The sequence below is a fragment of the Cotesia glomerata genome, linkage group LG5 (genome assembly GCF_020080835.1).
Source record: "Cotesia glomerata isolate CgM1 linkage group LG5, MPM_Cglom_v2.3, whole genome shotgun sequence".
Classification (NCBI taxonomy): Eukaryota; Metazoa; Arthropoda; class Insecta; order Hymenoptera; family Braconidae; genus Cotesia; species Cotesia glomerata.
Genome location: NC_058162.1, coordinates 12,199,713 through 12,221,885, shown reverse-complemented (window position 1 = coordinate 12,221,885; position 22,173 = coordinate 12,199,713). Strand labels below are relative to the sequence as shown.

The 22,173-nt window shown below is 36.0% G+C and overlaps 1 protein-coding gene across 1 annotated transcript in view; it reads right to left on the bottom strand.

Annotated features, from left to right (window-relative positions):
- Positions 1 to 22,173, bottom strand: part of LOC123264729 (disintegrin and metalloproteinase domain-containing protein 10) — a 259,035-nt gene that overhangs the window by 169,836 nt on the left and 67,026 nt on the right. The window contains exon 5 of the mRNA XM_044728164.1: positions 7,500 to 7,646. Within this exon, the coding sequence (XP_044584099.1) occupies positions 7,500 to 7,646 (147 nt within the window). The remainder of the gene's footprint in view (positions 1 to 7,499; positions 7,647 to 22,173) is intronic.

Genomic DNA, 22,173 nt, shown 5'->3' with positions numbered 1-22,173 from the left:
AGAAGGCGTCTGATTGAGAAAAAGTACAGGCTAAGAAGGAGAAGAGAAAGCTAGCTAGAGAGCAACTCTCAAAGCAGCCACCGAAGGAGCCCAGGTCAGAGCCTAAGCGGAAAAAACCACGCAAATGGATCAGACCCGACGCACTGATCATTCGCCCAGCCGAGAAAACAAAGTATGCTGAGTTTCTGCGTCGCATAAAGCAGGACGTTCCAGATGAGCAAGTTCGTTCAACTGTGGATAAGATCAACAAGACCAGAAGTAGGGACTTGTTGATAACGATTTAGAGGAAGAGCAATGACAAAGGCCGAGCTCTGCAAAAGACGATTGCGGACATCCTTAAGGAGAAGGCCAAAGTGATCTGCAAAGGGCCACAGGAGACCATCGAGATCCGAAATGTCGATGACGACACGACGAAAGAGCATATTCAAACCGCTCTAAAGAGGGAAGCTGGAGAAAGTTGTGAAATCCCACTAGAGGCAATCAAGATCCGTAAAGCCTTTAGGGGTACGCAGACAGCCACAGTGTCACTACCAGCAGCTGCAGCACAAAATTTACTGGAGGGAAACTGCAAAATAAGGATCGGCTGGGTCAATTGCCGAATGAGAGCAACGAAAAGACCCATATAATGCTTCAAATGCTGGCACTTTGGGCACTTCGGATCGCAGTGCAAAAGCGAAGTCGACCGGTCTAAGCACTGCATAAGGTGCGGAAAAGGACACAAAATTGCTGATTGTAAAAATCCAGCTAAATGTGCACTGTGCGTTGAACGGCACGGCGTAAAAAAGGCGGCTCACCATGCAGGCACAAACAGATGCCCCGTCTTCCAAGAAGCGCTCCAGAAGATAACGAAGCCAAGAACATGAAGATATTGCAGCTCAACCTCAATCATTGTGAAGCTGCGCATGACCTGCTCATGCAAACTGTGCGCGAATTAGAGGCAGACGTAGCCCTTATAAGAGAGCCTTATCAACACCTGAGTAACCAACCCTGGGAATCCGACAGCACTAACAAAGCCGTCATCTGGTCCTGCGGTAAATGTCCTTTTCAGAGAACAGTCAACAATAAAGAAGCCGGCTTCGTAGCAGCATGGGTAGATGGCCTCCGCTTCTACAATTGCTATGCACCACCTAGTCTCACTAATGAACAGTTTGAAGACTTCCTTGATCGGCTAACTGAGGACGCAAGAAAACACTTTCCCGTGGCAATAGCTGGTGACTTCAATTCCTGGACAGCAGACTGGGGCTGCAAGTTCACTAATTCACGTGGAGAAGCACTTCTTGAGGCAATGGCTACACTGGACGTTATCCTTCTTAACACCGGTGACACGCCAACGTATACTAAGAGAGAGGCAAACTCAATTGTCGACCTTACATTTGTCAGCAGTTGCTTAACTCGAAGAGGTTTTTCTTGGAAAGTATTGAAAGTATAGCAAGACGATCGCTCCCTGCTGTGCTCACTTGGAGTGTCCGGAACCCGTGTCGATTATTTCCGATGATGCGGGCCACGGCTGATGTGAGTTTGCTCTGCCGAGGTGTAAGTTGCAGCGGAGGATCAGGAGCCAGTCACTTCGGGCCTTGATCAGGAAGTACGCAGTGACTGTTAGAGATCGGAATCTTCACCGCCCCGAGCGAGTCTAGTCCGTCCGTGTATTCCGGGACTAGCTAAGTGTCGACTAGGCCTCAGGGAACTGGGGTAGGAGAACTATCTCCGAGGGTACACCCGTTTCTAGTTATGACAACTTCGAGATTTAGTATGACGCTGCGTCGAGTTGTCACATATCCAGGCCAAACAGCTATGCCTGGAATCCGCAAAAAGGATTCCCCGCCCTAAAGAAAAAAAAACACACACACACAAGCACGCACGCACACACACGCATACACACACACACACACACACACACACACACACACACACACACACACACACACACACACACACACACACACACATACATACATAGTGATGGACGACTTTCTCGTCCTGTTACGTGAATGTGGAACGCTTCACGTAATTATTACCGTAACTCCTATTCTTTCCCGCTTCACAGCATTATTTATATTTGTAAAAATGCTTACCGTAAGATGGACGGTGTGGCTTAATGTATATAGAATAAGCGAAAGGAAATTTAGTATAGACCGGATAGCTCAAATGGTAGAGTAGCCGACATGTCTTCGGAAGGCTCTGGGTTCGAATCCCAGTCCGAGCTATCTAATAATTTTTTCTCGCATATTCTATAAATTCACATTAAGATGATCCTCTCCACATTCCTTTCTCAATCCTTTCCTACCAATATCCTGTTACGTGAATGTGGAACGCTTCACGTAATAATTACCGTAACTCCTATTCTTTCCCGCTTCACAGCATTATTTATATTTATACAGTCGGCTACTCTACCATTTGAGCTATCCGGTCTGTACTAAATTTCCTTTCGCTTATTCTATATACATTAAGCCACCCCGTCCATCTTACGGATTGAACTGAAATAAACGAAAATTGTACCTACTACAATCTACATAGAAGTAGTAACCATTTGTAAATTTTTTTCACTATAGATGGAACTAGGTTCTGTCCAACATTGTAACCAGTTAAATCTCGTTTTTTCCGTGTAGGCTTATATATAATTATATATGACCCTATATATAATCATGTATAATTATATATAGGATCATATATGATTATATATAATCATATATGATCATATAAAATTAGACAAAAACTTTTTTCATCGGGGAGGTAATTGTTGGGCGACCTTGACAAGGATACACGTTATTGGCAGACTACTCACCGTCGGCTTCTTTAATGGTTTATAAGTTATTCAATTTTGAAAGCCTCAAGAAAATTTTTTTTTACACTATTTACAAATAATAACCAAAAAGTATATAAATAATTGCTTAAGAACATGAAATAATGGCTCAATTCGTTCTTTATTCTGTAAAGAATAAAAAAAAACCCGAAGTGCTGTTGTCGTATCTCAATAGTTTCTAAGTTATATTAATTATTGAAATAAGAACTAGAAAAAAAACCGGAGACATCAAAGTATGAGAATTTTAAAAATTATAGAGAAAATAGAAAGAAAGTTTTTTACTTAAATATTTTATTTAAAAAATGATATGTGGTCATTTTTGAATATTTTTATGGTATTAAAAAAAACGCAAAAACGTATTTGTTTATAATGAATTGTTTACTTAAGGTAGTACTACCGGCTTTAGAATTGACGTTCAGATTTTGATGAAACTTGACATATAGGTTAACTTGACATAATAATATCTTAATTAACCACTTAAATTTTTGGAGGCCTACGGAAAACTAAAAAAAAGATATTAATATTTACATATTTTTGCCTTTACCATCGATCTTTATGGAAAATCACAGACTTGATTCTATTTCATAAAACTGGACGTTCAGATTCTTATAAAAATTAAGTCAACGAGAGAAAATAAGATCTATAACATATTTAATAATAATCAGTATGGTTTCCGAGAATATGAGAATATTTATTAATAAAAAACATTCAAAATTTATCTGTCTCTATTTCTCCAACGTGATTTAGTATACATACTAAATCCCTATAGGGAAATCTACTACGTTAATCAGATAAGGTTAGGTCTTGGGATTTGACTCTTGTCTACCTTCACAAACAAATAAAAAATAAAAATTAAATTTTTTTTTCAGAATCAGATAGAACAATGAAACCAAAGATTAAAAAAAAAGGTTTCTTAATATTGATATTAAACTTGCAATAATAATATTGATATTAAACTTGCAATAAAAAATTTTTTTAAGAATTAATTTCTATCTTAAAAATCATTATTTTCATTTTTGAATATAATTAAAAAAAAAAACTTTTTTTACTCGACGGGCAGAAAGCGTCAACTTTCAGCCCGCTGCGATAAACGAAGTTACCTCTTTCTGTCTTCGTCGAGCAAAAAAATAGTATACACTCCACGAGAAGTAAATAAGAAAGCCTCAGATCACATGTTTGTTGACTTCGGCTTCGCCTCGGCCAACAATTACATGTGATCTGAGACATTTCTTACTTTACTTCCCTAGGTGTGGAATATACTATTAAATTTGACATAAATGACATATTTGCTTACAGTATGTTTTTAAACAATTATGGTTAAAAATATAAGAAATCTTTATTTATATAGCTATCAACGATATAAAAGCAAATTAATACGAACAGTTAAAAAAAAAGTTTTTTTTCAATGTTTTAAAAAGGAAAATTAGGGGAGAGGTACTGCAATCGTAACAAGGGGCAATTGTAACACTCAATAAAAAACTATTGTTACGTCCGACGAATAATTAATAATAATTAGAGTTTTAAAACTAACGACCGAGACGATCATATATTTCAATTTTTTTTTTTTTAATAGAAACATTTAAAAATACTTTTAAGATCTGAGAAAGACATTTTTCCTTTTCATACCGTATCGTAAACTGTAAAGTAAACAGGCCGGATAAGGGAGTAATAAAATTTTAACGTAAGGCCCTGGATAAAAGGGACCAAACAAATAAACCAAAAAAAGAAAAAAATGTCTTTGCCAGATGTACACGTAGTCTAAGAGTACTTTAGCTATGATATAATATAAAATATAATTTTAAAAATAATATTCTAGGAACTCTAAATGCACTATATTATCTTTATTACCCCGACAAGAATGTACAGGCCTAAAATAATTTTTTTTCTTTATATCTTGGGAAATTTTTCTGACAAACAACACTCAATATTTGAACAGAATTATTTTAAATAAAATTCAACTTAACAAAAAGAAATTACCTCAACAAATTAAACTCAATAAATAAGTAAATTTTCAATTAAACAGAATTTATGAAAATTAAAATAATTCAAATGAATAAATAAATAAAGGAATAGAGTAATTAGATAATTTACAAACATCTTTTTTTTTTTGTAATTAATAAAACCTTTTTAACCAATAATAAAAATAGAAACTCAAGTAAAGCAACGACCGATTTAATAGTTAATTACATCCCAGAAAAACCAACAAATCTTGAATAATTATTAAACTAAATCAAACGAATTTTGCAATTAACGTTAAATTAAAGTCACAACTTCAATTAAAATTAGAATCCGAACAAATATGGGACGCTAATTACAATAAAATTTAGTTTAAAAGATTATAAACAATTGTATTGTTAATAACAAAAAAAAACTCAACAAAATGTACATGGAAGGGGATGCGTGAGTGCGTTCACCCACCCTCTTTCATAAGGGCGTGACCTGGCCCGCTTTTCCGGCAGAGTAGGGACATTAGGACGGGAAAATAGCTCCTTATTGGAGAAGAATTTTCCCTCCTTGAATATTCAAGACATGACCCACAAACCATAGAACGGGCCTGGACTCAAAAAGTTAGTCAGTAAAAATTGCGCTCTTGACCAGTACAGTCAGTCTGGTACCTTTGTAATCACTTTGTTAGTGAGTACTTTTGATCTAAAATTTGAGTCCCGTTAGTCAAGTGAATTAAAGGTTTTATCGTTCTTTGTGTCGACACACACACACACATCTAAATTAATTGGAGTGATCTAGCGAGCCCAACAATAAAGAGGAAAAAAAAATAAGGTAAATCAAATTGCATTAAATTCCGTTTATATTATCTCCGGCAAGCTTTACTGAGAAACATTAGCGAAATAGAGTCGAAATCGAAATTTTAATACACCTTTCATAGTAAGGTTAATCACATACTAGAATTATATTGTAATATTTACTTTGTATTGTTTTGTATAAATTTTACTGATTTTATTTTAAAATATATTAATAACTAAGCGAAAATACGTTTTATTAATTCTAAATCCTAGGTAAAGACATCCTCACGGTTCCGACCTTTAAGCCTCTGGCTTGGGTCAAAAATAATATAAATAATTACGTTTTTGACGTAACACTATTAAAAAAACTAAAAATTATTATTATTTTTTTTTAACTTCTTCAAAATAGTAATTTATTGATTAAATCAAAGTTTCAGTTATTAATCTTGTTCCGATATCAAAATATTGAGAATTGTTGAAAATACGCGTGAGAACTTTTTTTTGTACACTTCTCAATTTTTTCAATAACAAATTTGTTTTCTTATGTTATGATGTGAGACTTGTATTAATACTTTAAGAGACATATCAAGATTATTGTAAAATCGAATTTCATATCAATTTACTGATTTTTGTGATTGTAATTAGATTTTTATTAACAGATCAGCGTGAGCGTCAATTGTAACACTTGAACGAGTAGCAATTGTAACACTCAGATTTGTGTATGGAATCTACAAAAACAGGATGCGCCACAAATTTACTTTGGGATAGTGTAGTTTGTGTAGTATTGTAAATGTTTAATAATTTATATTAAAGATCCAAATATATGATATACTATAAGTTTAAATACTTGACTTTAAGAGTTAATGAAGTATAATAGTACGTATTAAGACTATATAAAAAAAGCAATTTGATTAAAAATATCTATTCCGTTCCGTATTACAATTGCCCCTGCACTGTGTTACAATTGCAACCCATGCGCGCCACCATCTTGGTCCCTGACTTTAGTTAAATAAATTAATTTTTTAATAAGTTGACATTGACTTTTTACGGATTAACTAAGCCAGTCACATAAAAGATACTATCAACTAACTTTCTGACAGTTTTTAAGTTTACTATCTTAAAAAAAACAAATGGAATAAAAAAATAAAAATTTTTGTTACAATTGCAGCACCTCTCCCTTATAATTTTTCAATTTTTCCGACGGGAATCTTTTTTAAAAGCATCAAAGAATAAGAACGTCATAAGAACGTAAAAAATTGTGGGCTTTGGTTTCAGAATTATCGAGGTTTTTATGTTTACTTCGAACTTGAAAAAATTTGCTAATTCACAAAAGGACAATTTACATGAAAATTAGGATAAAATTTTTTTGCCTCTGGATTATTGTTCATTCAACTATCCAACAAGTGTCGATATTTTGGATTCCTTAGAATTCATGTTTAATAAGTTTAAATAATTTTTTTTGTTCAAAAGTCAAGGTAGGCCGATGCGTGTGCGCGCTGTCACGCGTTTTTCCCGTATTTTCACTGCTATTAAAATTATTAAAATTGATGCTACAATTTCGGGAGGTAGAACTTTTTCGTCAGAAACCGTCTACTCTCTTTGGATCTTTTTTCAAATTCTTAATATTTGCAAATCTTTTCGAGATATTTGCAGAAAACCGACCCCGTCTTTTTTTCAACTAATTTGTTTATATTTTTTTACCTAATTGTTAGCCGTAAATTACTATTTTCGACTTCGCCTCGTCAAACTTATAACTGTTTTCGTGAATTCACGCCCCAAACTTTAGGCTCATATCGCAGCATCGACGTTGTCGAGAAAACTGTCCCTTTACGGTCTTATTACGTAAATTACTATTTTATGTTTAATAAACTGATGATTTTTAATCAATGTTTTTAGTATATCGTTATAATACGTTATATAGATCGAAAAAACTGTCAATTAATGAAATCAATTACCTTAATTCTTTGTACTTCAAACTTGATGTTACGATGTTCGCTTTTACCATCAAATCTAGTATCTCTATAAATGTAGTTCACAGCTGTCACGTGATGAGCTATAAGAGAAAGAATCTCTTCTCGCGTTTTTTCAGCATCACGTTGTAACTGAAAATAGATACAAAATTTAAAATCTTGTTATGAATAATAAGCAGTATTTTTACTATTATTAAATCATAGACTGTTAAAAATGTTCTATAGTTTATTTGAAATGAAATGCGATAGGTTTTTTATGTCTAAGATTCAATTAAAAATGAACCAAATGACATTTTTTGTATTTTCATTATTTTTCAATGTAGTTTCCAAGAAACAATACAAAAAAATTATTCAAACTGGCTTGTTTGGGGTTAACAAACCTCAATTGCCGAGTGTTCGAGGATAGCAGGGGAGCAGAATGATTAGTCTGTGAAACCAATTGTGTGGATGGGTAAGCGAATGGATAGAGAAGCGTATATGACAAGACCGAGAAAATTGAAGACTCCAACTGTTGTAGTGCATGTGGAGTGTACATGTAACCGAGCGAATCGTTAGAAACAGTCTGGCTCGAGTAGTGAAAGAGTAAGCAGTGTTTATCGTGGATTCTTAAAGAAAAAAGTCTTTGATGGAGTTTCGCAGAATATAGTCGTGTGCTAGCACTAAACGAACTAGGAGAGTCTAGCACTCTGAGTCCCGTAAAAGATTGATCTCGAGCTTTCGTTGAATATGTATCGTTCAAGAGAGTTGTGCTGAACTCTATAACGGGTAATTCGACCTCACGCGTTAGCGAGGTTGAGGCCCGAGATAAATTAATTTGGCCTACCTGCCTTACCTTTTGTTGGGCGCCAGGAGCTGGGCTCCGATATCGTCGATTCCGGCTGCTTCGGTCCGGGACTCTTCGTCGGGGTGGCGGGTATTAAGGTTACGACATAATTAAAGGAGGAACGAGGAAAGATTCGGAAATTACAAGCAATAACTTGACGAAAAATATATATATATATATATATATATATATATATAAATAAATGCTTAATTTATTAACAATTATTTAATCAAACGTCGCGAAGAACAGTTCAAAACGGTCGCCGACCGATAACGATTATAATCGAGGTCGTCGTCGGATTGCAGAGTAATACAAGTCGGTCTCCCAAAAAAAAAATAACAATCAAAGAATACTTAATTATACCTAATTACTTAACTAACCGTAGCAAATTCTCTACACGTCGTGTAATTACATCACTCATAAACTGGTAATAATAAACAAAACTAACGATTGATTGTTCACTCGTCTTGAACCAATCAATTAACAAAAGCCAATCAAATAAATTATTAACCGCCAAAAGGACTCCATTATTTTAATAAAAATAATTAATAGATTACGCAAGAAGATAATTAATAAAAAAAAAAATTTAATGAACGAATTGATCGCACTCAAGTAATAATTAATTAAAAAAAATAAAGAATTAATTAATCAAGAAAATATTTCATCAAAACAAATCAAATAATTAATAATCATAACAGAAATAAATTAATCGCCGTAATAAATCTAAATTACCCCAAAATAGTTAAATTATAATCGAAATTCGTATTTAATTCAAATATTCCATAGTTCAATAAATCGTCCCAACCAGAAATGAGTTTTGGGTTATTTCACTCTTATTCACCAATTAGTGAATTAACCGCGTTTCGCAATGTTCGAAATTTAATATTCCCAGCGCGGCAAGTTTCAAATTTGAAATGTAGCCCGCCGTTGCACGGTGTCGGTTGCACGAGTTACTGTAATATGGACGATAACCACTCACCCTGGTCTCGGTGTCCTCCGCGTCGACTCCCGGTTGGTTTCACCACGTCTCGGTCGTTCTCAGCTCCTACGTCGTTGCGGCACCACGGGCTTCGTCGGATCGCACTCTCACGGCAAGACAATATACGGACTGCCTCACGTCGGTTATTCAACTAGTTGATCACAAACTAACCGTAACAATTGAGCAATTGACGAACTCACGTCAATTATTCGGCGGCGTATTGGCCAAAAGCACATAAAAAAAGCAATTTTTCTTAATGCTTTGCTCGTAAAATTACAACTAAAACTTTATTTTAGTTTAAACATTTAAAAAAAAAAAAATTAACAAAAAGAAAATTCAGAGTTTCCGAAGAAAAGGGATAAACTTGCAAGCCGCAAAAAATGGTGTCCGCTCCCAGCAACGAAACAACGTAAAAGCATTCTTCCCTCAATTTCTCAACACGTGTTGCATTCCTTTCCATCCCTACTTCGCTGGGCCCGTTGTTCTCGTCGTACTCCAGAGATGGCGCAGTATGTTCAACATTCGAACTAATCAACAGTCTAATTGATTTATTGGGCTGGAGCATTGGGCGCGCTTGACAGCCAGCCATTCCTCGCGCCTGCGCCGCTTGTACCACTCCGTGGACTGACCAGTCCCTCGTCGATAATTCCTGATGAAATCCCTCATCGTCGATGATCACAGATGATCCTCGTCGTCCTCTTCGCGAGTGTCGTGGTCATCGTCTTTCGTACCCAATATAATACTAACTTAACTAGCTTACAACTATTTAACAACTAAGGACTTAAATTATTAATGTACGTAAAATACATTTGTTTTCGCGCGCATTTCTAACGCTCGGATTTTTACTCTCACGCGAGGGCGACATGGTCGCGGCGAATCCAACCAATAAATAAATAACGAAACAATTAAAGAAATCAAAAGTCAACTTTAGTTGAATTCACTTAAAACACCTTATTAACAAGTAGCGCTAAAAGCGGCCTGTTACAACTCTCATACCGCGATATCCGCTGTTTAGATAATTGGCTTAGGCAACAATTATCGTTTTACGCTAAGTATTGATTTATTCCCGTAATATACCATGTACCGATTTAATTCGAGTATTAAAGAGGAGCTCATCGTTTTAGTAAGGAGTTTTAGAATTATGTTATGTTGTAAATCGTTGTCCCGTTTTCTTAAGAGAATCTTCCTCTGATAAGTTGAATCATAACCCTTTTAACATAACTAAAGAATTTTAAGTATTGTTATCCCCGTTCCCGATACCGGTGAAATAAAAGTCTGCTAGAGCCCTGTCAGAGTTCTTTAAAGATCAAGGATCGGCCAAAGTGCACGAAATGTGGCGTAGTTTATCAAAAATTCCATTAACATCTAACGTAAGAAAAATCTACGTTACACATCATATGTCGTTTGATTGTGAAGTGCATTTATTTGGATGGTTTACGTGCTCTCAACCCTAACATAAAATCTATTTTAGTGGTTGTAACAGGGTAAAATATACCCTGAATCGATAAATTACCGGATATAGATAATTGTTCGACGCAGCACTGGCGCGTCTCGATCTTCGGGTCTAGAGAGTAAGTAGGAGGGGGTAGTTTTGGGTTTGTACAGGTGAGCTGAGCAGTGCAACGAGAGAAGTGGTGTAACCGCCAGACAGTGTGTCATGGAAGATCAAGAGGAACCGGTCTCCGGAGTAGTTACGAGACGACGGAAGCCAAACAACTACCAGGACTTTGGTCTTAAGCAGTGATTCAGATCGTCGTTCTATTGAACAAGTTACCGAAATTACTCCGAGGGTGGAGAGTGGACCGCGGTCTCATACTCAGTTTACGTCTCCTCTTCTAATCTAATTATTTATTTAATAACAATTTGTAATATTCATTAGTTTGGACTGAGTGATTTTCGTTAGGATTTATATCTGAGAGTCATTCAGTCGACCTTCAGGTAAAATCATTTTTACATTCGTAGTTGAGAATTTTAGTTAACAAAAATTTATCTAATTAATATATTTAATATCTGTAATGGTTTTATTAATTGAATTAGTTTATATAATCAATTAATTTGGATAAAACTAATGATTAATTTTTGCACTTGAAAAAAAACCGACAAGTGTCTTCTCACGAATTCTGGTCAAGCGTCGGTAGATATTTTACGTCGTAGATAATCCGAGGACCCAAGGTCATAACTAACAGACTAGCGAATATTTAGCGTCCATTTTAAGAACGACAACTTTTGTTGATTTTTATATTTGAATATTTTACAATAGAACTATCAGATTAATTTTTACATTAAAAATTTTATACTGCGAATTTATATGTTAATGTTACGACGCGTTATGATTGATTTAATCGATGAAGTTTTTCTGATGATTAATTTAGGTTGAGAATATAATTATCTATTGCGATTGAAGTAGTTCTACAAAAATTAATTGAGGGAATCGAACTTACGTTCAGGAATTTTTATATTAATTTAATTTTTACAATTATTTATTGAATTTATTAAACCTGCGAAATTTTCTTATTAAGTTGAACTTAAATTCAGGAATTTGTCAGTTGAATTTTGTCGCTGAAATTTATTAAGAATTTATTTATTATAAAATTAATTATCGGAATTGAATATTAAATTCAGGATTTATATTATGGAATAGTTTATTAGTTGGAAAGATTATGTAGATTAATTACTAGCTGATGACTGAATATTTTAGTTGAAGTTTTGAAGTTAAATTCAATCGTTGAGATATGTTATGAATTATATATAAAGCAAAGTCAATTAAGTGTGGGTTATGTGTGTTATATTGGTACGAATTATGAGTGTGTGCTGCAGAACATCTAGGTCTACGTTTAGTCACTGGGCTGTTGTTCTGTAGCAGCGTGTGAGCTGCAGAGGTATCTTGGTCTACGTTGCAGTCACTAGGCTGTTACTTCTGTTAGATAAAATTTTTATACGGGTAGACGCCGGGAGGGACACGTGTTAGAGTCATAGAAATCAACGAGTAGACGCCAGGAGGGGCTCGTTGAGAATAAGTCACTTGGAACCATTTTGCATCGCCGCCCAGGCTGGGAGGTGCAAAGGGATCAAGTTAGAAACCGTTGTATAGACGCCCGGGTCGGGGGTACAACGGGAATAAGGTTATTCTAAGTGGTGTGTTCTGGTTAGCCGCTAGTTAGGTTAGACGATCTCTGCACACTGCATTCTTTGTGCAGAGTAATTAATACAGTTCTGGTCAGCCGTTAATTAGGCTGTTTGTTAAGTTGTTTACAGTGTGAGTATGTGAGTGATTTATTCTGTTATTGTTAATAAAGTCGACTAGTTTGTAACAGTTTTAATGCTGTCCAATTGACCCCTAATTAATTAATTAGTAAACCACAAAAATGAACAAAAAAACCGAATCAACTAAAAGGGCACCACCAGGTTTATTCTCACGGATCCTGAAACCGGTCCAGAGCAGAGAGCTTATCGTCTCGGGAAGAGAGAGTGAAGGAAGGTGTTGCTGAAATAATAAGTGATTAATTTACAATGGATCCAAAATTTATTAACAATAACAATTCGACAGAGTAATCACTCACACACTCACACTATAAATACTTAAAACTATAGCCTTATTCCCGTTGTACCCCCTCTCGGGCGTATATACAACGGTTTCTAACTTAGTCCTTTAGCACCTCCCAACCTGGGCAATGATGCAAAGGTTCCAAGTGACTTATTCTCAACGAGCCCCTCCCGGCGTATACTCGTTGATTTTGTTGACTTTAGCACGTGCCTCTCCCGGCGTCTACACGTGACGGGCCCCTCCTGAGGTATACCCGAATCAAAAATTACTAACCAACTTACAAGATACTAAACTTATACTAATTACCAGGGCCTGGAAGTTGGGGCAAAACAATTAGCGATAAAAAGAGAGCAAAGCTTTAGTAACAATGGCATGAAAAAAAAAAACGATCGCAACGTAAGAAACAAGCAAGTTCACACGTATCAATTAATAAAATAGTCTAATTCGAAAAGTCAAAAAAATTGGGGTTGGTTGTAAGCACGTAGATTTAAAGAATTACAACCTAAAAAAAATCATTGAAGGCATTTAAAATTTTCGCCGAAATGATTATAAAGCATGATAATGTCAAACTGACCAACACAGATGATCTTCAGAGTCGTGCGATGTATTATCCGCGGAGTATGAAGTACCTGTGTAATAAAAGGACCATGCTAAGGGTAGAGAAAAAATTTTTTTTTCGGGATAGTAAATGGATATTCTATTTGATAAAATTTCAGGTCGATACACGACCTGAGTGTCAGGTGTTGCTGTCCGTAGGCTAACTCGAAAAATTCCGGTATAAAATCTGTTATTCACTGATTTTTACAACCACACACGGCCCGAGCTTTAATAACAAACGCCAGGTATTGCGCCTCGTAGGTTTACTTTTAAAATTCTTGAATAAGATTTCGTACTCACTGAATTACATAACCGCACATGATCTGAGCTTCAACGTGAGACTCCAGGTATTGCGGCCCGTGGGTTTATTCTGAAAATTGATATTTATAATTTTTTACTCAATAAATTTCATAACCGCACATGATCTGAGCTTCAACAACAGACTCCAGGTGTTGCGGCCCGTAAGTTTACTCTTGAAATTCTTGAATAAGATTTCTTATTCACTAAATTTCATAACCGCACATGATCTGAACTTCAACAACAGACTCCAGGTGTTGTAGCCTATAGGCTAACTCAAGAAATTCCGGTATAAAATCTGTTATTCACAGATTTTTACAACCACACACGGTCTGAGCTTCAACAACAAACGCCAGGTATTGCTGCCCGTAGGTTTACTCTTAAAATTCTTGACTAAGATTTCTTACTCACTAAATTTCATAACCGCACATAACCTGAGCTTCAACAACAGACTTCAGTTGATGGAGCCTGTAGGTTTACTCTTAAAATTCTTGACTAAGATTCATTATTCACTAAATTTCAGAACCGCACATGATCTGAGACCATTAGCGAGATCATGAGCGAGAACATGAGCAAGACCACGAGCGAGACCGTGAGCAAAATCATGAGCGAGACCATGAACGAGATCATAAGCAAGATTATGAAAGAGATCATGAGCGAGACCATGAGCGAGATCATGAGCGAGACCATAAGCGAGATCATGAGCGAGACCACGATCGAGACTACGACCGAGACCATCAGCAAGATTACGAGCGATATCATAAGCGCGGCGTCAAGTAACTTTTTTTAGGCTGGAATGGCGTGAAAAAATTTTTAATACTTTCTTGTAAGGTATTTTTTCCTTTATAGTTCCATATACATTGCTAAGCATCTACAGGTTTATTCAAAGAAATTAAAAAATAAAACATTCATTTTCAATAAAATTGTAATTCTTAAACGAGATGGGCGTGTGACTTCTTTTGGGATGGAGTTGGATAAAAAACTTCTCAGTAAGTTCTTGTAGAGTATTTTTTTCTTTATAATTTCATGTGCATTGCTAAGCATCTACAGATTTATTGAAAAAGATTAAAAATTTAACATTAAATGTGTTTTTAAAGCTCAGGTCATGTGCAGGTATGAAATTTAGTGAATCAGAAATCTTATTCAAGAATTTCAAGAGTAAACTTACGGGCCGCAACACCTAGAGTCTGTTGTTGAAGCTCGGGTCATGTGCGGATATGAAATGTAGTGAATAAAAAAATACAAATATCAATTTTTAGAATAAACCCACGGGCCGCAATACCTGGAGTCTCATGTTGAAGCTCAGGTCGTGTGCGATTATGGAATTCAGTGAGTACGAAATCTTAGTCAAGAATTTTAAAAGTAAACCTACGGGCCGCAACACATGGAGTCTGTTGTTGAAGCTCAGGTTATGTGCGGTTATGAAATTTAGTGAATAAAAAATCTTATTCAAGAATTTGAAAAGTAAGCCTATGACTCGCAACACCTGGAATCTGTTGTTGAAGCTTAGGTCGTGTGCGGTTATGGAATTTGGTGAATAAGAAATCTTAGTCAAGAACTTGAAGAGTAAACCTACGGGCCGCAACACTTGTAGTCTGTTGTTGAAGCTCAGGTCATGTGCGGTTATGAAATTTAGTGAGTAAGAAATCTTAGTCGAGAATTTTAAGAGTAAGCCTACGGGCCGCAGTACCTGGTGTTTGTTGTTAAAGCTCAGGCCGTGTGTGGTTGTAAAAATCAGTGAATAACAGATTTTATACCGGAATTTTTCGAGTTAGCCTACAGGCCGCAACACCTGAAGTCTGTTGTTGAAGTTCAGATCATGTGCGGTTATGAAATTCATTAAATAAAAAATTATAAATATCAATTTTCAGAATAAACCCACGGTCCGCAACACCTGGAGTCTCATGTTGAAGCTCAGGTCGTGTGCGGTTATGGAATTCAGTAAGTACGAAATCTTAGTCAAGAATTTTAAAAGTAAACCTACGGGCCGCAATACCTGGCATTTGTTGTTAAAGCTCAGGCCATGTGTGGTTGTAAAAATCAGTAAATAACAAATTTTATACCGGAATTTTTCGAGTTAGCCTACGGACAGCAACACCTGACACTCAGGTCGTGTATCGACCTGAAATTTTATCAAATAGAATATCCATTTACTATCCCGAAAAAAAAATTTTTTCCCTACCCTTAGCATGGTCTTTTTATTACACAGGTACTTCATACTCCGCGGATAATATATCGCACGACTCTGAAGATCATTTGTGTTGGTCAGTTTGACATTATCATGCCTTATAATAATTTCGGCGAGAATTTTAAATGCCTTCAATGTTTTTTTTTAGGTTGTAATTCTCTAAATCCACGTACTTACAACCAACCCCAATTTTTTTGACATTTCGAATTAGACTATTTTATTAATTGGTACGTGTGAACTTGCTTGTTTTTTACGTTGCGATCGTTTTTTTTAGCATGCCAACTTCCAGGCCCTGCTAATTACTTTACCCAGAGATTCATCATTAAGTAAAGATTGTTTATTAACATACACAGCTACAGAAGTAACAGCCTAGTGAATGCAACGTAGACCCATAGGTATCTTCTACCTCTGCAGCTCACACACATAACCCGAACACACACACACACACACACACACACACACACACACACACACACACACACACACACACACACACACACACGCACACCGAGATGGTCGTTTTGACACGTCAAAAATGGTTCCTGTGGACATGGGATGACCAACACTAACGTCAACGAGGGCCCTGCGCTATCTAGGAGTGATGATAGACGAGAAACTAACTTTCCGTGAACACCTCGACAGTGCATGCAAGAAAGCCAGCAAGACGGTGTCTAGCCTATAGCATGAATTATGACCAACACCATGGGACCAAGAACAAAAAAGAGAAGAGTTCTTCTAGAAGTAATCCACTCGGTACTGCTTTATGGAGCGGAGATATGGGCAGACATATTAAAGCAGAAGACCTACCGGTGAAAGATAGCAGCAGTACAGCGGCGAGGCGCTCTCAGGGTTGCCTGCGCCTACCGCACAGTTTCCGAAGCGGCTGTATTGGTCATAGCGGGAGCTACGCCAATTGACCTACTCGCGTTTGAGAGAGCAAAACTTTATGACGCTAAAAACAGTGATGAAAGTATGGAGGACGCAACGTAAAGAACGAGGATGAAAGCGGAAATGCAGCAAGAGAGGCAGGACCGATGGACATCGGGAGAGACGGGCAGATAGACGGCGCGCCTGATCCCAAACATCAACGTCTGGCTTTCTCGGAAGCACGGGGATACGGACTTTTTTCTGACCCAGCTATTGACAGGACATGGGCAGTTCAATGCCTATCTTTTCAATATGGGTTTTCACAGCACACCAACGTGCAAATACTGCTCAGACAAAATTGACAACGCCGAGCACACATTTTTCGAGTGTGATCGGTGGAAGGACGACAGAAGCAGCACCGAAGAAACAATAGGCACCACCGCTCTATCCTGAGAGCTTGGTAACCTGCATGATCAACAAAGAAGAAAACTGGTCATCTGTCGCAGCCTACGCGCAGCGCCTTTTAAAAGAAAAAATCGCAGAAAGGAATTAGAAACCAGTAGTAACAAGAAGTAGGTGTCGTGAGACACAACATGGACTGGGTTGAAATAATGTCAACGCGGTCCCGATCCAGTCTTCCCTGTAACATCTATGGGGAAAGGAGAGAAGAGGATGTTTAGTCGGTATTGTTGCATAATAATATTGACTTCTGAGTCCGACATACCCAGGCAAACACGCAGTTCTGGCACCAACACCAAGTCCTGGCATACGTAAATGTATTTACCGCCTCTATAAAAAAAAAAAAAAAAAAAAAACATTTTTTCTAAAAATTTTATTAAAGTCATTAATAGTTACAGTATACTGTAACTCCTTTATAAGGGAGCGTCCATAAACCACGTAGCCTTGTCGAGAGAGGGGAGAGATAAGTTTGAATACTACGCTGAGCTACGTAACAGGGGGAGGAGGTAAAAACGTTTTCTTCAAATGAGAATTATTTTGTGAAATAACTTTATTATTGTTTTATAGTTTTATTTGAAATACGGATGCTAATTTTTTCTAAGGAATTATGAATAAAATGTTTTCAAAAATAATAAACTGTTAATAAATTCATATTTTTGAGAGAAGTACATTTATTAACAGCTAAATGATCTCTAGAAATACTTAACAACTATTCATTAAAAGTTAATAAATTATATTTAATAAATGTTATTAAATCCTATGATATTTTAAACAATCATTCATCAAAAAGGCTTAATAAAGTTGTATAAAATATTAATAAATTATTTTATCAATGCATTTATTTATTTTTAACTTTCGGAAAATTTTATATGTTAACGCAATTTTTTTATGATATTGCGTTAACATAGGTGACTTGGACGTGGCTGGATGGCCTAATATATTAAGCAAAAATTATTATTATTCCTTCAAAATAAATTTTTTTCCAATTAATGTCAAGTAGAAAGCACATGGAGAAAAAAACCACGTTCCATCGAGGCGGGGAGGGGGAGGGGTCACGTGAAAAGCTACGTTAGGCTACATGAGGGGTGGGAGGGTCTAAGAAGGGCTAAAATATGACCACGTAGTTTATGGACGCTCCCTAACGTTAATAATACGATGTATTGAATACATTCTTAATAATATTGCCGCTTATTTGTATTTTTTTGTCTCTGTACACATTTATTTGTTAAGCAATTTTTAGTCGCATTTTGATGAGTATTTTTTTTTCATGAATAATTTGCACTAAATATTGTTTTTGTTTTTTTTTTTTTTATCAAGTTAAATTGTTGATGTATTCTTGAGTTAATCGAAGCGCTCTTTCGGCTACATGGTTAACAATTGTAGATTATTATCAATGTCTAATCCTTCCAAACAATCATTATTGGTGGCCCATGTCTCAAATTAATCTCTAGCAATTTTTTATTTATGTTGAATCAAACAAAAAATTTCATCGAATTTGAATTAATAAAAATTAATTTATTTAATGAAAAAATCAATATCTTTTTTTGTGAATTGATAATTTCATTATCTGAATTAACTATATAGCGTTCAGAAGGAATCAAAATCAAAATTTTCATCACATTTTAATGCTTTAAGGTAGTTGGATCCTGCAATATATATTTGAAGATCATTATGAAATTTTTTTTATTGAAAGATAATTATACTAATGATTTAGCACCAAAATTTCAGATTAATTCACCACATCGTTTTTAAGCAATGAATTTTCGAAATTGCAACATTTACACGCAGAAGTATAGAAAGATGGTGAAATTAGTACGAAATTATTTGCATCACTCGAGTGGTATGAAAGATTTCATACTAACTTTACCATCTCGCTATACCTTGTAACGGGTAAAATTCGTGATAAAAGGGATTTTAACCCCTTTTATTTATCTAAACAGTTAAATTAAACCGAGTCTAGTTTTCATGATCCGAAAGTCCTGGAATAGACCGTACTAGACAATATCTATAAAATCCCCGGCTCGAATTTAGAGCTCGCCGATGTCCAGGGTCAACAGGGGATTGTCCGAATAAATCAGAACTAAACGTAATAGAAGAAACAATAGAAATCTTTTATTTAGTAACAATAATTAAACATTGTGGTGAAAAGAACACCCTCCTATCACCTTTACAAAATGTTAGTCACACTCATTCGTCCAAATCCGCGCTTTCCGGTATTTTTCTGTTTTACCGACTGATGGTAAAACAGGAACCTGCTTACGACTTTTTAGTATGATCGTTTTCTGTTTTACCGACTGATGGTAAAACAGGAACCTGCTTACCAACTTTTTAGTATGATCGTTTTCTGTTTTACCGACCGTCTGGGAGTTTCCAAAATTCGCGTTATCCAGTTCGCGGCGCTAGTGGGTCAGTTTCCTACTCGGGATTCCCCGGAGAAACGAGAGGATAGTCTCCAGCTCCCTTCTCCCGCGGTGCTGCCACCCAGGTCCCCGCAGTCGAGGTATCTAGCCGACTTCCTCGACCTCCTAATCGCCGTTCCCAAGGATCGAGAGGATAGCCTCCAACTCGATCCCTCCTACTCGACTATGATCACCTGCCGCACCCTGACAGAAGGTCGGAGTACGGGGAGTCCGTTGTACCCCTAAGAGATGAGCTCCACTTACCTTGGTACAGTCGTACTCTGGGTAACTTGAGGTCCTTAGCGTTTTTCCTTCTGGATAGCCTCCACAGGGAAAATCGTCTCAGTGGTACTCGACGTCTCTTCCGCGATAAATTTGGGACTTTATCATTTTTCCAAAAAGTCACTTGCAACGAAACGGAAGGATCGTTTTAGACACCTATCGCCAGGTTTGGAAGCTCGATAAACGTCAATTAATTCTAAGTTTTTAATTTTCACTTTGAAAATTAAATATCAAATGCATTCAATCAATTCAACAGATTACTTCAATTTTCAACAGAATACGTTTCCATACAAATTTTTGCCCGGGACTTAGAATAATTTTGGGCGTTCTTACAGCTATTCTACGGCGCACTAAAATAATTTACACAGCGTTCTCCAGGCCAATTCTTATGATTTTGGATTCTCCAAAATTCGAGCCTATCCGGGCGGACATTTAGCGCATACCAAAATTAAACATAAATAATCATTACTTAACAATAATTATAATAAACAATCCTCGTTGTGCCCAAAAAAAACGAACGCCCGAGGCAAAATAATTTTCCCTCATCGGATTTTATCGGCAAAATTCCGAATTCCGTATCAGTTTATACCAATATATGGTCTTTAATTAAACAATTAAAAAAAATGACAAAAGATATAAATAAACAATAAAATTTCGGCTCTTTAATGCCCTCTCGTGCCGGCTTAGCCGGCAGAATATACCCAATTCGCCGGGTGCGTCACACAAATAACAAAAATAATAAAACATACTTTAAACAAAATTAACTAATGAAACACATTAAATAATACATATAATAATTAACTAAAATCTGGATATAGTGTTGGGTTCCTGGGGTCGCCACGACGGTATCTATGTTGCAACCTCCGTATAAATGATGTAATTTCGAAAATTAATTACTCAAAAACGATGTGGTGAATCGATCTGAAATTTCGGTAGTTAATTGTTGATATATATATCTTTCGATAAAAAAAATTTCATAATTTTCTTGGAATATGCCTTGCAGGACCCAACTGGCTTAATTATTTTTCGTATAACGTGAAGTGATATATTTGGATCGAAAAGTCAAATCAGCTTTTTCCCCAGTTAAATACCACAGATGGTTTTTGAATTTGTACAATACTGCCTCAGAAATTTTCTTATCTGCGTCCTGTATTGATATAGTCTTTATATAATTAAAATCTTGGTATAGAGCTGATGCTGCAAGAGGTGCCACAAACCAAAATGACACATACATAAATACTATGAATGAACAAATATCCAATAGATTTTATTGCCTTTCAAGATCTAACTCGAAAATGTCCCGAAAAATATATATTTTCAGCGAATAAATCGCTTTTGACATCTAGCGTGGATGATGAAATGCAACTGGTTTATAAAATTTAATTTCATTGGCACTCTAATAATGCAACTAAAAATTGCTTAACAAATAAATGTGAATAGAGATAGAAAAAATACAAATAAGCAGCAATATTATTAAGAAACCACGTCGATCGCCACCAAGCCAGTCAAAATTGGTTGATTGGTTCGTGAGTTATCGTTGACGAAAGAAAACCGAATAAAGTATTTTTTCAAAATTACTTCGAAATTCCGAGTTCGATTAATCTCAACTTAAACATTATTTATGGGGCTTAAAAAAACTGCGTCGAATGCCGCCGACCGCGTGAAAATCAGTTCATTCATTAAAAAGTTATAGTGGTTTGAAAATTCAAAAAATAATGTTTTATTAAACTTTGTAACGGGGTGGTTAGCCCTGTCCAATTGGTCACCTCTTTCCTCTTTGAAAAGGGCGCCACTGGGATTTTATACTCGGTGTCCCAGAAACCGGGGAGCATGAGAAGGAAAGATCGGGTCGTGAGAAGTTGAGAAAGGCTGTAAAAGTAATGCTGAGAAACAATTATTAACAATTAACAATTCAATTATTTATTCAATATAAACAATTTAATTCTAACAAAATTTCTTAAAATATTGCCCTTAAAATTAACCTATCAATCACTAAATTGTGAGAACCTCTCACCTACGCAGGCACTTGCCAAAACTTACAACTAAATATCATTAAATTCTTTTAAACATAGATCATTACGCATCTATCTTCTTAATTTCTTGACTCAATTTTAGACCATTACGCATCTATCTTCTTAATTTCTTAACTCACTTTTAGACCATTACGCATCTAGATTCTTAATTTCTTAAACCCTCGTCCAATTGACGGAATAACAAACAACAT